Source organism: Bos indicus x Bos taurus, chromosome 12, assembly GCF_003369695.1.
Source record: "Bos indicus x Bos taurus breed Angus x Brahman F1 hybrid chromosome 12, Bos_hybrid_MaternalHap_v2.0, whole genome shotgun sequence".
NCBI classification, from domain to species: Eukaryota; Metazoa; Chordata; class Mammalia; order Artiodactyla; family Bovidae; genus Bos; species Bos indicus x Bos taurus.
This window is the reverse complement of record NC_040087.1, coordinates 30214580-30230736: the sequence shown is the minus strand read 5'-3', so window position 1 is coordinate 30230736 and position 16157 is coordinate 30214580. Positions and strand designations below refer to the sequence as shown.

At 38.4% G+C, this 16157-nt stretch overlaps 1 protein-coding gene across 5 annotated transcripts in view; it reads right to left on the bottom strand.

Moving 5' to 3' along the window:
- KATNAL1 (katanin catalytic subunit A1 like 1) overlaps positions 1 to 16157 on the bottom strand; it is a 59094-nt gene that overhangs the window by 42276 nt on the left and 661 nt on the right. For 3 of the 5 annotated variants that reach the window (XM_027557491.1, XM_027557493.1, XM_027557490.1), the window contains exon 2: positions 189 to 361. In XM_027557491.1, coding sequence (XP_027413292.1) covers positions 189 to 350 — 162 coding nt within the window. In that variant the 5' untranslated portion in view covers positions 351 to 361. Of the gene's footprint in view, positions 1 to 188; positions 362 to 15914; positions 16155 to 16157 lie in introns of those variants that run through there. The other 2 variants (XM_027557495.1, XM_027557492.1) reach the window with 2 other exon arrangements.

Sequence of the window (16157 nt, the reverse complement as noted above, 5' to 3'; positions counted from 1 at the left end):
TATTATGAAAAACATACACATGTTAACTAGGAAAGACAGAAAAACTATCCAGAGTACATTTTAAATATACTTCAGCAGTCAGACAAAAGAGAACTACTCGCAAAATCTCAAACTGATTTTTCAGCTCACATCTCTCCAGCGCAGCAGACCGCTGTCCTCACCCCCTGAACACTTCCATGGGCTCTTACCTGCTGCCATCTGCCTTTGACCGCTGGGTCTCTGACTGACTGGCAATGTCTCTGAATCTGCTGGATCACCCCCTGGTAATATACCATGGATGAGTCATAATTTCCAAGAAGTGCATATTCTCTTCCTTTCTTTGCATTGTCACAAATCTCAGCCAAATTCATCCTTCAGAGATCTAAACATAAAATACAGTGGCTTTTTATTAAGTTTTCAGTACTGACTTTAAAGCATTTATTACACTTTAAAAGATCTGCTTAAAACTACTTTGAAAGTCAAAATGTTTCTCTCATTCTTTGAGGTTATCTGAATGCATCTTATAATGATACTGAACAAAGTTCCCAAGTTTGGAAATGCACAGATTACAAAAGAGCACCCAAGGAGATAACTAGAGAAATGACACAGCTCTGCACTATCGATTTATGTTACAGCTACATAAACTGGACACCAGTTCTCCTTGCCCATTTATAATCACCACAAGCTGCAATAACAGTAAAGATCAACTTGCTTCATTTTAGTCTGTTTATTCTTGACAATGTAAAGCTAAATATATAAATAGCTCACATTTTCCATCAACATCAATTAAAACTGCAAAAATTATTTTTCACTAAAACTATCTGGCCCCAAGAACAAAAAGGGAAGGAACTTTTTGACTTATGGAACACATTTTAAAAGTACAGCCTATAGTTGTCCATGCATCATTTACATACATTTAAGTGTTTCATACAACTTAAATCTAAGCAAAAACCTCAAAAACCTGTGAATTTAACTATCTGATGCTCCCCATCTGGTAATCTTCTATGATCCTGCCATTCTCTTGAGCTTTTTGCCTGTGCAAATCACTATCATTAATCTTCCCCTTCTACAAGAAACTAGGAAAAATACCATCTGAACCTCTGGTTTCTACCAAAGCCCTCCAGCTCAATAATTCTGGCTTTTCCAGGCTTCTCAACAGTCCCCCAAGATCATCCAAGGCTTCTAAGCAAAGATACTTTCCACTGAAAACTGTCCAGAGATCCAGGAGAATGACATCTTGGGAAGGAGTCCAAATTGACCTACTCTTACTTCCTGGAACAGTAAACCGAGAAATACACTTAGCAGAGAAAAATCATTTTGTCCCATGCTTTCCTGAGGGGATTAAATTGTGATGGGAGTAGCCTGGCTCTTCCTCTCTACCTCTTATCTGTTCTTAAGGGGCTCAGAACCTCTTCCTCAAAACTAACTACAACTACTTCTAGTCATTTTAGCTGACTCCAGTACATTCTTGAAAAGATTAAAGTCGTTTCTTTTTATGTGTTCTCCCATTTTAGTTGCCCCTTCTCCCAGCATAGGTTCCTTGAAGGCAGCATTTATGTTACTTGAGAATCACACTGCAGCAAATAGTATACTACTCTCACAAAGTAAGAAATTTCAACATTCAGTAGATCTACCCACAGAATATATGACAACCATGGAAAGCCTCTTCTTCAAATTACAATTCTTCAAATGAGTCCTTAGACAAAAGCATTCATTCTGCTAATATATGCGGGCATGCAAAGATGCACAATGGAAATATTTCCATGTAAAGCAGGGTCAGCAAACTTTCCCTGTGAATGGCTAGAGTAAATATTTTTAGCTTTGAGGGGCAACAGGAAAAACTGAGGGTATTATGTTAGTTATATAAAAGAGACAAAAATGTCCACAATTTTTATCAACAAAATTCAAACTATTATAGTAGCAATCATTGAGTACAACTTTTTGCAGAACAGGGGATATGATTTCATGTAGTTGGGATTCATAGTTAGTGTTTCCTATCATCCAGATCAACTGCAAATGTTCATGTGTCAATACTGCTTTTTAGTAAGATTTACGCATTTCATGTTTTAAAGTGTTTGTTTACCAAGAGAGGTATTGTCACATGCTGATATCAAATCACAAGCATATAATTTCTTTTTTTTTTTTTTAAGCATATAATTTCAATCCAGCATATTTGCTGTTTGAAAAGCATTTGAAGGTTTTATTCTTCTCTTGATAAGTCATTACACTGTATATTAATCAATTCCAAATGAAGGTTAAGTGGAAGTATCTCCATTACACAGTTAAATGGATTTTGTAATACGGAAATTTCCTTTGCACTTGCATCAAAGTAGTTTGAGCTCAAATACACTGAAAATCTGGGTGGGAACAGAGATCTCACTTCTTTAACTTTTGACAGTGTAGATAGCTACATATTATAAAATAACTCAGTACTACTTGTGATTCAAACATTAGCTGGCATCAAAATAACTTTAGTTTTGCATGTAAGCAGTCTGATCCTGAAATTTTCCATTGAATTTATTAAGAAACATTATCAAACCTGGACTGGCAACTCGTTTCACAGTCCAGGTTCGATGCACGATACTGGATGCTTGGGGCTGGTGCACTGGGACGACCCAGAGGGAGGGTATGGGGAGGGAGGAGGGTTCAGGATGGGGAACACAGGTATACCTGTGGCGGATTCATTTCGATATTTGGCAAAACTAATACAATATTGTAAAGTTTAAAAATAAAATAAAATTAAAAACAATAAATAAACAAACCCATATACACCCCCCCCACCAAAAAAAAAATCACTCAGACCACAATATAGAGCATTTCCATAAGTAGAAAGAAATCTTCATGTCCCTCCAAGTCCATGGCCTTCTTCCAAGGACATAATGTCCCAATTTCTATCACCATAGACCACTTTTCTCTGATTTGAACCTCATACAGGTAGAATCATACAATATGTTCTCTTTGTTTTTTGGTTTATTTCACTTAGCATTTGCCTGTTACATTCATCCGTGTTGTTGAGGGTGTTGGTAATTCTTTTTGTTGCTAAGTAGCATCTCATTCTATGAATAAAATATACAGAATTTGCCCTTCAAAAAAAAAAAAAGAAACATTATCAAGTCTGCAGCAAAACTGCTTTCCAAAGCTATTCAGTGTTCAATAACAGTGGATGAGAACAGTTCCTCTCATTCAGAAAAAGTTCAAACTAGCCCGTAACTCAAGACTGCAATAGAACTTCGCCACTACAAGCCACGAACTGCTGTGGTAGGGATACGTCAGGATATTCTGCTTCTGATAAAAATTCAAGGAACTGACAATGGTTAAGTCCTCAAGAACAACACTCCTGCGTCTTAAGACACTAACGGTTTCTTACCACGTGATAGATTCAAATATTCTCTGCAAAATACCTGCTGATTATAAAAAAGTCAAGAACCATCAACTTTAACCACCCTATGTTTTCCCAGCATAGTAAATTTGTTCACGTAAGCCTTTTTCTCTTCTATACATTTTTTTTTTTTTACCACCACTAGCTCCAACACATCAGATTCCACTTCAGGTTGTACAGAATAAGTGTACTCTCAACTTTTTAATAAATATTCCTGTCTGTAGCTATTCCACAAACACTATTCATTAAACGTATTTCTCCAGTAACTTCCAAGTCAGCATTGACTTTGCAAATAAACACTTAGCTGTTTTGGTAACATCTGTCAATTCATCAAGAGCCAAGGAAAACCACTCAAAATCGTTTGCCTTGTTTTTTTAATTGACTGATGTCCTCAACTATTCTAGCAATTGTTCTCACCAAAAGGCTAATAGTCTTAAACAAGTTTATTTTCTCCAGACACATTTCTTTGGCTGCTACAGTCAAATAAGATTCACTTAAGTCACCATCGGCACATAACTTTCTTGTTTGGCTAAATAATGAGACACTCGAGAAACTTACTCCAGGTGCAGCCTGATTTTTGTTTTTTAATTTTGTGAAGAAATTCTGCTTGAAAAGATACTCCTTTTTAAGTTTTCTAGCCACTGCTTTCCTACGAATTGGGAATACCACGATGAGTGATTCACCTGGTAATATCAGTGTAAACTGTATTTCTTCAGTACAGCTATAGTGTCATTGCATAATAATCACAGTGCTTTGTCATCCTGTTCAATACTCCTCACTTCATTGTGCTTTAAAAGTATAAATACATCAAATCCATTTTTCTCTTCTTTTCTGTTTTTAACGTGACGGGAATCCGCTGATAATAAAGTAAAAAGTCAGAGTACAGGGACACGGAGGGCACATGAGACACTGTGACGGCAGTGCACAGCAAGAGGCACTCAGACACCATCAAGTCACTACTGGCACTACTCAACTTTGTACAAAAGCATCCACAGACAATATGAAAACAAATGAGTGTGGTTGTGTTCCAATAAAACTTTATTTACAGACATTGATAACTGAATTTCATTTATTTTCACATGTCACGAAACATTATTCCTCGTTTGACTTCTTTAACTGTTAAAAAAAATGAAAAAAATATTCTTAGTTCATGTGTGTCTGTGTTAAGTCTCTCAGTATGGTCCGACTCTTTGTGACCCCATGGACCATAGCCCACCAGGCTTCTCTGTCCATGGAATTCTCCAGGCAAGAATACTGAAGTGGGTTGCCATTCCCTTCTCCAGTGGATCTTCCTGACCCAGGGATCAAACCCGGATCTCCTGCTCTGCAGGCAGATTCTTTACCATCTGAGCCACCAGCTGTTCAAAAACAAGTTGCAGACTAGATTTGGTCCCCAGATTGTAGTTTGCAAACTCCTGCTTTCAGCTTCTGTCTTAAAGAATCTAGGAAAATAAAGGCACATTAAATCCAAAAGAAGTAGAAGGAAGAACACAACACAGTTGAAAGCAAAAATCAATAAAATAGAAACAAGAAAAAATTTTTCAATGTAGTAAAAAGTTGGTTCTTTGAAGAAATCATTAAAAATGATTAAACCTCTAGTTATACTAATCAAGAAAGGGAGAGAGAAAACACAAATTACCAAAATCAGGAATGAAGGAGGGGCCATCACTACAAACTGTAGAGACAGTCACAACATACTAAAGCTATTTCTGAAGAAGAAATAATTAATCTGAATAGTCCTGTGTCAATCAATGAACTTCAATTTGTAGTTTAAAATCTTCCCATTAAAGAAAAACAAACAACAAAACCAACACTCCAAATCCAAAAGACTTCATGAGTGAATTCTTCCAAGTATGTAAGGAAAAAAAAATAAAACAATTTCCAAACAAACTCTCTCAGAAAAAGAAATGGGTGGAAAAACTTCCAACTCATATTTTAAGACCAGTGTTAGCCTGATATCAAAACCAGACATTTTAAGAAAAGAAACTTACCTACCAGTATCCCTCAGGAACATAGATACAAAAATATTTAAATTTTAGCTAATCAAATCCAGTATATAAAAAGGATAATGCATTATGACCAAGTGGAGTTTATATTAAAAAATTCAAGGTGGTATCTACTTAAAAAACCAATCAATCTTAAGAGACTCAGAAATAAAACATGATCATCTGAACAGATGCAGAAAAAGTAGTGGACAAAACTCAATACCATTCATGATAAGAACTCTTAGCGAACTAAGAACAGAAATTCCTCAATCTAGTAAAGAGCAGATATCATCAGATTAACTGTGAAAGAACTGAATGCTGCTGCTAAGTCGCTTCAACCACGTCCGACTCTGTGCAACCCCAAAAATGGCAGCCCTCCAGGCTCCCCCGTCTCTGGGATTCTCCAGGCAAGAACACTGGAGTGGGTTGCCATTTCCTTCTCCAATGCATGAAAGTGAAAAGTGAAAGTGAAGCTGCTCAGTCCTGTCCGACTCTTAGGGACCCCATGGACTGCAGCCTACCAGGCTCCTCCCATGGGATTTTCCAGGCCAGAGTACTGGAGTAGGTTGCCATTGCCTTCTCCAGAAAAAACTGAATACTCTCTACCAAAATCAAGAAAGAATAAGCAAGGCCAGTGAATCTCCTCTCAACGCTTCTATTCAACATGACAGCTATAGGTTCTAACCAGTGCAAGTAGCCAAGAAAAAAATAAAAGGGATACATATTAGAAAAGTGGAAGGAAAATTCTCTTATTCACATACAATGTTAATTGTTAATGGAGAAAATTCTAGGGAATCTATAATAATTACTAGAACTAATAAGTGAATTTTGTAAAGTTGCAGGATACAAGGTTAATATTCAAAAATCAATCGTATTTCTACATAATAACAATAAAAAAATTGAAAACTAAAGTCAAAACAGTAAAATCATTCAAAAATACTAAATACCCCAGGGATAAACGGAACAAAATATATGTAAGATCTGGGCACTGAGAAATTAAAGATGACCTAAGTTAATAGATATACATACATGTGTGTATGTGCACATGCATTTATGAATTGAAACCCCCAATGTCAATTCACTTGAAAGTGATTCACAGACTCAACGAAATCCCAATCAAGATCCCAGCAGCCTTTCTTATAAAAACTGACAAGCTGATTTAACACTTAGATGGAAATACAAAGGACATAGAACAGCCAAAACAGTTTCAAAAATTATAGTAAAGTAGGACAACTTATACTGATTCCAAGATTTATTATAAAATTAACAGGAATCAAGACAGCATGGGATTGGCATAAAGATAGACACAGACCAACGGAACAAATCAGAGTCCAGAAAGATCGATACATATATGGCCAATTAAAACGAAAATATATATATATATATATATTTTCCCCCAAAAAAGGTGTTGAAACAGCTAGATATCCATATAAGGAAGAAAAAAAAATTCTGAATCTCAAGTCTTACCTCACAACATATACAAAATTTAACTCAAAATGAATGACTCAAATATAAGAATTAAAACTACAAAATTTACAACCTAAGATTGTGGGGATATTTTGTACTTGTCCCCTAAACCCCAGTTTCTACAAAGCAACGTGTAATGGGGCATGTGGTAACAGCAAATGCAGCAGATTGCATTATCAAAGAATCTTAAATTCAGGGAACCCAAATCTATCATACTGAACACCATGCATGCCTACCCTTTGTTCCAGATGAAGATACTATCTTTCTTTCAAGGCTGTAAGCAAGCCTAACCTTTCCTCTGGACACTCTATCTACCTGCCAAGGCTGTTCAATTTGGTATTTCAATTATCCGGGGTAGTCTTTGTCTTTTCTACATTGAATCTTTTTGTCTATCACATGTCTTTCTTCCTTTCTTGGTTCACTCTCTTGTTGTTCAGTTGTTAAGTTGTATCTGACTCTTTGCAACCCCATAGACTGCAGCACACCAGCCTCCTGTCCTTCACCATCTCGAGGAGTTTGCTCAAACTCATGTCCACTGAGTCAGTGATGCTACCCAACCAACTCATCCTCTGCTCCCTCCTTCTTCTTTTGCCTTCAATCTTCCTCAGCATCACAGTCTTTTCCAACAAGTCGGCTCTTTGCATCAGGTGGCCAGAGTATTGGAGCTTTAGCATTAGTTCTTCCGATGAATAATCACAGTCAGTTTCCTTGAGGATTGACTGGTTTGATCTCCTCACTGTCCAAGGTACTCTCAAGAGTCTTCTCCAGCATCACAATTCAAAAGCATCAATTCTTCAGCACTCAGGCTTCTTTATGGTCCAACTCTCACATCTGTACATGACTACTGGAAAAACCATACCTCTGACTATATGAACCTTTGTCAGCAAAGTGATGTCTCTGCTTTTTCATAGGCTGTCTAGGTTTATCATAGCTTTCCTTCCAAAGAGCAAGTGTCTCCTTTATAGAATACATTTTCTGTAAATGGGGAGTAAAATAAAATTTTGAGACTATGCATGCCTTAAAACACCTTTATTAAACTATCTTCATACTTCAGTGATAGTCTGGCTGATTACTGAATTTTCATTTGCAAATAATTTCCTTTAAAAATGTAAAAGCATTGCTCTATTACCTTCTAAGTTTTTTTTTTTTTTAGGTTTTAAGCTTTTTTTTTATTTTTAAACTTTACATAATTGTATTAGTTTTGCCAAATATCAACCTTCTAAGTTTTAAGATTAAGTTGAGGCAACTAAAGTCATTCAAATTCCTGATTGCTTATATATCATGCCTTTTTCCCTTTCTGCAAACTTACAGGATCTTCTCTTTGACACAAGTTTCCAAAAACGATTGATGATATGCTTTGACATGGGTCTATATGTGATTCTTCCAAACTAGAAACTGCTGCTGCTGCTGCTGCTAAGTTGCTTCTGTCGTGTCCGACTCTGTGCGACTCCACAAGACGGCAGCCCACAGGCTCCCCCATCCCTGGGATTCTCCAGGCAAGAACACTGGAGTGGGTTGCCATTTCCTTCTCCAATGCATGAAAGTGAAAAGTGAAAGGGAAGTCGCTCAGTCGTGTCCGACTCTAAAGACCCCATGGACTGCAGCCTACCAGACTCCTCCGTCCATGGGATTTTCCAGGCAAAGTACTAGAGTGGGGTGCCATTGCCTCCTCTGAAAACTAGTGTCTTTCAATTTTAGGAAAACTTCTGAATTATTTCGTTGATGATTTCTTTCCATTTTTCTCTCTTCTGAACACCTTTTATTTAGCTATTGGACTTTCTAGGTTAGCCCTCTAATTTTCTTATTTTCTCTCTTTGCTGTTTTGCTCAACTTTCTTCTAGATTTTCTCAACTTTCTATTCTAGCTCCTCTCTATAAAGTATTTTTCTCCTTTTGCTCTTTATTATTGAAGTATATAACACACAGAGTAAACACATCTTCAGTGAATTTTAAAACGGATTACACCCAGGTAACACCCACATCAAGACATGGAACATTTTCACACCCCACTGAAGCCATGTCTCCTCACAACTAGTACTTGCCCTCCAGGGCAACTACTATTCTCACTTCCGTTGCCACTGAGTGTTGTGTGCTTTTTTTTTTTTTTTTTAATCAGCTTTATTGAAGTATAATTTTTATACCATGAAATTCACTCGTTTTAAGAGTACAATTTTATTTCTTTTGAAAAATGTGTACAACTGCATGCATTCTTCCACTCATTAATCACCACAGATTTGTCTTTTCTGGAATGTGACATAAATAGAATCATATAGCATATATTCTGGTGTTTGACTTCTTTCATTTAGAATAATGCTTTTGAGATTCAACCATATTGTTGTATTTTATTGTATACAACAACCATATTGTTGTATGCTTTTATTGCTGAGTGCTGCTACTGCTGCTGCTAAGTTGCTTCAGTCGTGTCTGACTCTGTGCGACCCCATAGACAGCAGCCCACCAAGCTCCGCCGTCCCTGGGATTCTCCAGGCAAGAACACTGGAGTGGGTTGACATTTCCTTCCCCAATGCATGAAAGTGAAAAGTGAAAGTGAAGCTGCTCAGTCGTGTCTGACTCCCAGTGACGCCATGGACTGCAGCCTACCAGGCTCCTCCGTCCATGGGATTTTCCAGGCAAGAGTACTGGAGTGGGTTGCCATTGCCTTTTCCTTACTGCTGAGTAGCACCTCATTATATGAATATACTAAAATGCATTTACTCATTCACCAGTTCTCCATAATGCACTTCAGAGAAACAACCAAAAGTACAGGATACATCCTTGACCAAGACTTCACAGTATTTGCACTGAGGTTATATCTAAAATTTCAAGGTACAAAAAATACAACCCATTATAAGAGTGAGGCAAATACTAAAACATATGGCAAAATTACTGCTATTATCAAAAGTATTTGATAATCTAATAGTCACTACAAAATAAGTATACTTAGAAACACAGGAGCAAGCCATTTAAAAATGAATAGACATGTTTGAAAAAGAATCAAGAACAACTTCTAGCATTAAAATGAAATGTTCACTGAAATGAAAAACTCGGTGCACTGAGGAAACAGCAGATCAGGCACAGCTGAAGGGAGGATCAAGAAACCAGAATATAGTGCTACAGAACTTGCCCAGAATGCAGCACATAAACACAGAATAAGCAAGCAAAGATAAGAAATGCAGAGAGTACAAAGACCTGGCCCAATATACGTCTACTATGAATTCTAGGAGAAAAAAAGGGGAGAGCAATATTCAATACATAATGGCTAAAGCTTCTTCTTTTTTTTTTCTTATTTTTCTGGGCTCCAAAATCACTACAAATGGTGACTGCAGCCATGAAATTAAAAGACGCTTACTCCTTGGAAGGAAGTTATGACCAATCTAGATAGCATATTCAAAAGCAGAGACATTACTTTGCTAACAAAGGTCCGTCTAGTCAAGGCTATGGTTTTTCCTGTGGTCATGTATGGATGTGAGAGTTGGACTGTGAGGAAGGCTGAGCGCCGAAGAATTGATGCTTTTGAAGTGTGGTGGTGGAGAAGACTCTTGAGAGTCCCTTGGACTGCAAGGAGATCCAACCAGTCCATTCTGAAGGAGATCAGCCCTGGGATTTCTTTGGAAGGAATGATGCTAAAGCTGAAACTCCAGTACTTTGGCCACCTCATGTGAAGAGCTGACTCATTGGAAAAGACTCTGATGCTGGGAGGGATTGGGGGCAGGAGGAGAAGGGGATGACAGAGGATGAGATGGCTGGATGGCATCACTGACTCGATGGACGTGAGTCTGGGTGAACTCCGGGAGTTGGTGATGGACAGGGAGGCCTGGCGTGCTGCGATTCATGGGGTCGCAAAGAGTCGGACACGACTGAGTGACTGATCTGAAAACTTCTTCAAAATCTATATAAGACAGTAACTCTGTTTCAAAATAAATAAAAACAAGTCCACATCTAGGACAACTTAGTAAAACTGCAAAACCTAAAAGCAATAGAGAGAAATGATATATTGTCAACAAAGGAAAAATAATATATTGACAGCTAACTTTTCAAAAGGAATATTGGAAAAAAAAAAACAAAAAACAAAAGGAATATTGGAAGCCTGGAGGCAGCAGAATAATCTCTCTCATGTGCTACTAGTGGGAGACTGCCAATCTAGACTTGTATACCAAGCTAAACTATTCAAGTGTGAAGGCAATATTAAAATTTCAGGCAGAAAAACCTGGGTATGAATCCAGGAACCACAAATTTTTAGTTGTGATCTCAAGCAAATCATGTAACTTCTCTTGGCCTCAGTTCTACACCTATAAAAAAAGGGAAACTAATATTTACCATCACAAGGTTATTGCAAAAATTAAATGTGAAGTACATTAGCATCATTCCAAGCACATAACACTGAATCAATGTAAGCTATTATTTTCACTCCACACTCAACATTAATGCATAAGTTTGAAGCTGCTACATTCAACTAACCCAGTTTTCATTATAATTCCTAGAAGCTGTACCACAACTTTAATTACTTTTAACCATAACCTCTTTGAATAGAGGTTTTAAAAGGTTTAACCATTTAAACTCTTTGAAATATAAGAGGATTTTTTAAAAAATCTCCTTGAATTTAAATTAGAAGAGTTTCTAGAACTTTTAAATGCTCAGGTTACATCTGAAGGAGGCATAGATATTTTAACAATGACACATACTTGACAATACTTCTCTTATTTTGAGAATACTTCTCTTATTCATTCAAAAATGAATCAGCATCTTCTTACAATATTTACAATTGAACTGACCCAGTAGAGTTGCCCTATACACAACAGTCCATGTAATATCTTCAAGGAGAGTTCTAGTCTCAGGACAAAAAGAGATCAGTTCAAGTCCCTGCTTAGACCAAGAAGACAAAATACTGCCTCATTTGGTTCTACATAATTATGACTTGTCTCCTTCATGACTCAGATCTAAAAGTAACAAATTCCTGGTTCCAACCTATCTCTCCCGAAGCATCTCCAACCACACCCTTCTCTTCTTTAAATCTACCATCAACCCACAATACAATGTGGGTTGTATTGCACACACACAAAGCTTTCTTCCCAGTATAACTGGATTTCTCTCTTATACCAAGACCAAGAACTCCAGTGTTCTTGCATGGAGAATCCCAGGGATGGGGGAGCCTGGTGGGCTGCCATCTATGGGGTCGAATAGAGTCGGACATGACTGAAGCGACTTAGCAGTAGCAGTAGCAGCAAGACACACATTTGGGAAAACTAAAGTGTGAAGTCATGTGGGCCTTAGGAAGCATCACTATAAACAAAGCTAGTGGAGGTGATGGAATTCCAGCTGAGCTATTTCAAATCCTAAAAGATGATGCTATGAAAGTGCTGCACTCAATATGCCAGCAAATTTGGAAAACTCAACAGTGGCCATGGGACTAGAAAAGGTCAGTTTTCATTCCAATCATAAAGAAAGGCAATGCCATAGAATGCTCACACAATTGCACTCAATTGCACTACCACACAATTGCACTCATCTCACACGCTAGCAAAGTAATGCTCAAAATTCTCCAAGCCAAGCTTCAGTAATACGTGAACCGTGAACTTCCAGATGTTCAAACTGGATTTAGAAAAGGCAGAGGAACCAGAGATCAAATTGCCAACATCCACTGGATCATGGAAAAAGCAAAAACATCTATTTCTGCTTAATTGACTACCCCCAAAGCCTTTGACTGTGTGGATCACTGTAGAATCAACTGTAGAAAATTCTTAAAAAGATGGGAATACCAGACCATCTGACCTGCCTCTTGAGAAATCTGTATGCAGGTCAGGAAGCAACAGTTAGAACTGGACATGGAACAAAAGACTGGTTCCAAATAGGAAAAGGAATGTGTTAAGGCTGTATATTGTCACCCTGCTTATTTAACTTACATGCAGAGTACATCATGAGAAACGCTGGGCTGGATGAAGCACAAGCTGAAATCAGGATTGCTGGGAGAAAATTCATAATCTCAGATATGCAGATGACACCACCCTTACGGCAGAAAGTGAAGAAGAACTAAAGAGCCTCTTGATGAAAGTCAAAGAGGAGAGTGAAAAAGTTGGCTTAAAGCTCAACATTCAGAAAATGAAGATCATGGCATCTGGTCCCATCACTTCATGGCAAATAGATGGGGAAACTGTGGCTGATTTTATTTTTTCAGGCTCCAAAATCACTGCAGATGGTGACTGCAGCCATGAAATTAAAAGACGCTTACTCCTTGGAAGGAAAAGTTATGACCAACCTAAACAGCATATTAAAAAGCAGAGACATTACTTTGCCAACAAAGGTCCATCTAGCAGAGGCTATGGTTTTTCCAGTAGTCATGTATGGATGTGAAAGTTGGACTGTGAAGAAAGCTGAGCACCGAAGAATTGATGCTTTTGAACTGTGGTGTTGGAGAAGACTCTTGAGAGTCCCTTGGACTGCAAGGAGATCCAATCAGTCCATCCTAAAGGAGATCGATCCTGGGTGTTCACTGGAAGGACTGATGTTGAAGCTGAAACTCCAATACTTTGGCCACCTGATGAGAACAGCTGACTCATCTGAAAAGATCCTGATGCTGGGAAAGATTGAAGGCTGGAGGAGAAGGGGACGACAGAGGATGAGATGGTTGGATGGCATCACCAACTCAATGGACATGAGTTTGAGTAAACTCCGGGAGTTGGTGATGGACAGGGAGGCCTGGTGTGCTGCAGTCCATGGAGTCACAAAGAGTTGGACAAGACTGAGCGACTGAACTGAACTGAATAACCAGCTTATTCTCAGAACCCAAAATTGCTTCAGATGTCACTATAATTTTTATATTAATTTTTAAGTTAATTCTTTTGTCTCCACAGTAATGGTTTTTAAGTAGGAAAGCAAATATTTTCAAATTAATTTTTAATGTGAGTGAAAGTTGCTCAGTCGTGTCCAGCTCTTTGCAACCCCATGGACTATACAGTCCATAGAATTCTCCAGGCCGGAATACTGGACTGGGTAGCCATTCCCTTCTCCAGGGGATCTTCCAAACCCAGGTCTCCCACACTGTAGGTGGATTCTTTACCAGCTGAGACACCAGGGAAGCCCAAGAATACTGGAGTGGGTAGCTTATCCCTTTTCCAGTGGATCTTCCCCACCCAGGAGTTAAACCAGGGTCTCCTGCATTGTGGGCCGATTCTTTACCAGCTGAGCTACCAGGGAATCTACCTAACTCAGTTATAATATTTACATGTGAGGTTTAAGAAAAAAGTTCTGCTTTAAACTATTTTTATCTTTCTAAAATACAAACCTGTTAAGGCCACTGCATATGTGCTCAGTAGCTAAGTCATGTTAGACTTTTTGCAATCCCATGGACTGTAGCCTGCCAGGCTCCTCTGTCCATGGGATTTCCCAGGCCAGAATACAGGAGTGGGTTGCCATTTTCCTCCTCCAGGGGATCTTCCTGACCCAGGGATTGAACTTGAGTCTCCTGCATTGCAGGTGGGTTCTTAACCACTGAGCCACCTGGGAAGCCCAATAAGGCCACTACTCCACTGGAAATTCTTCAATGGTGACCCCATGTTGAAGAAAAATTCTAAATTCTTTATCATGGTACCAAGTACTTTTGAGATCTGGTCTCTCCACTACACTGCAAGTATTCTGGGTTTCAGTCATCAGAACAGTCAAGGATTCCCCAAACACAAAACACTCAAATCTCTCCTTTGCTTTTGCTATGCCATTTGCCTAGAACGGCTTTCCTCAGCCTCACTCCAATAAAAGCTGAATAAACTTTCCTAGCACAAGTCAAATGTCACATCATTCTGGAGATTTCTCTTAATCTCCTTAGACAGAGTCACAATCCTCCCCAAGGGTACAAAGGATGCCATCAGTGGTTGAGATCACCATTTAGATGAGTTAGATCCACTTCGGTTGAAATTCCAGGCTCACACCTTACTCAGCTATGACCTTATTCAGCTATGGGCAAGGTCTCTGAGGCTGTTTCCTCATGTCTAAATAACAGGAGCTACTTCATAGGATTGTTGTGAGGATAAAATAAGGGGCTGCATGCAAAATATGTCTCCCATAGAGTAAGTATTCAATACATGTTATTGTGATATAATATCCCTATAATGTATTCCCACTCTGGGCTCGCAGCAACTTGCACCCATCTCTCCACACTATTGTGATGACATGACTGTGTGCCCATGTAGGACACAGATTATCTTCTATCAGCTCTTAATTCCCACCACCTGGCATATTGCCTTGTGCATAATAGATCCTTAACAAATACTGAATGAATGAATAAATAAATCCTAAATGAATAAATATTTCAAATTCCTTGTGTATAAGGCCTTGATTTTTTTCCCCAGTGGTCTTATTAAACTTACTTTTTTATCTCCTCCTACAAAACTGCTTCTTTAAATAAAGTTTACAGTGACCAAAGAGAAAATGAATCTTATAGTGAGAGAAAATTAATTTTATAGTGACCTTGTCTTCTTGTTTAGAAACATACACACACAAAATAAGCCCATACTGCACCAATAATTTTCCAACACACCACTGTAAAATACCAGATTTCTAGGATGGTTATCTATTGAAAAAATTTTAAAGGGGTTACTAGGGAGGTTTTCTAAATCTGTATCAGCTTCTTTACCTCCAGGGCCTGGGCAAACTTTAGGGACTAAAATGTATTTCAGAGCATTAAAAAAGGAAAGAACAGCGTGCTTTTCATTCTGAAAAATGGTCCTAAGAAATTTTTAAAAACATTGTAATAATAGAAGAAAATAATTACTACTACCCACTGAGAAAAATTTGGTTTAAAAAGACAACCCCGTACTTAAACGAAAATTAGTAATTTAAAGTACAAACAATCTTTAAAATGGCATCAAAATATGTGTAGGTAGTGTTCAGGCTAGTAGGCTGAGGTGAAGGAGTGCTCACTTTGTAATCCTGACCCTCAATAAATAAAATGCAAAACGGAAAAAATATCAGATACTACTATACAACAGCATGGTACCTTTTATCTACTTCCACACTTGACCTTTAAACATTAATGCCCTTTGAGTAATTATTAACCATTGGGTTTCATTAATGCAAACACCTCTGAACTACTTCAGAATAAATCTGATCAAGTACCTAGCAATAAAGGAGCGAATCAGGAAAAGGAGAAAAATCGGTTAAAATATAGTTTTTCGGGTCGCCCATCAAAAGTGTGCCATACATACGGTTCTGCACCAAGAGGCAGCAATTAGGGAGGGTGAGAGGCGCCGAAGGCCCGAGGCCCCGCAGCCCCGAAGGCGACTCCTCCCCGACTCTACGCGGGGCGGTGGCCGGGCCGGGGTGGAGACAGCGCTGCAGCCGGGGCGGGACAAATTGGCA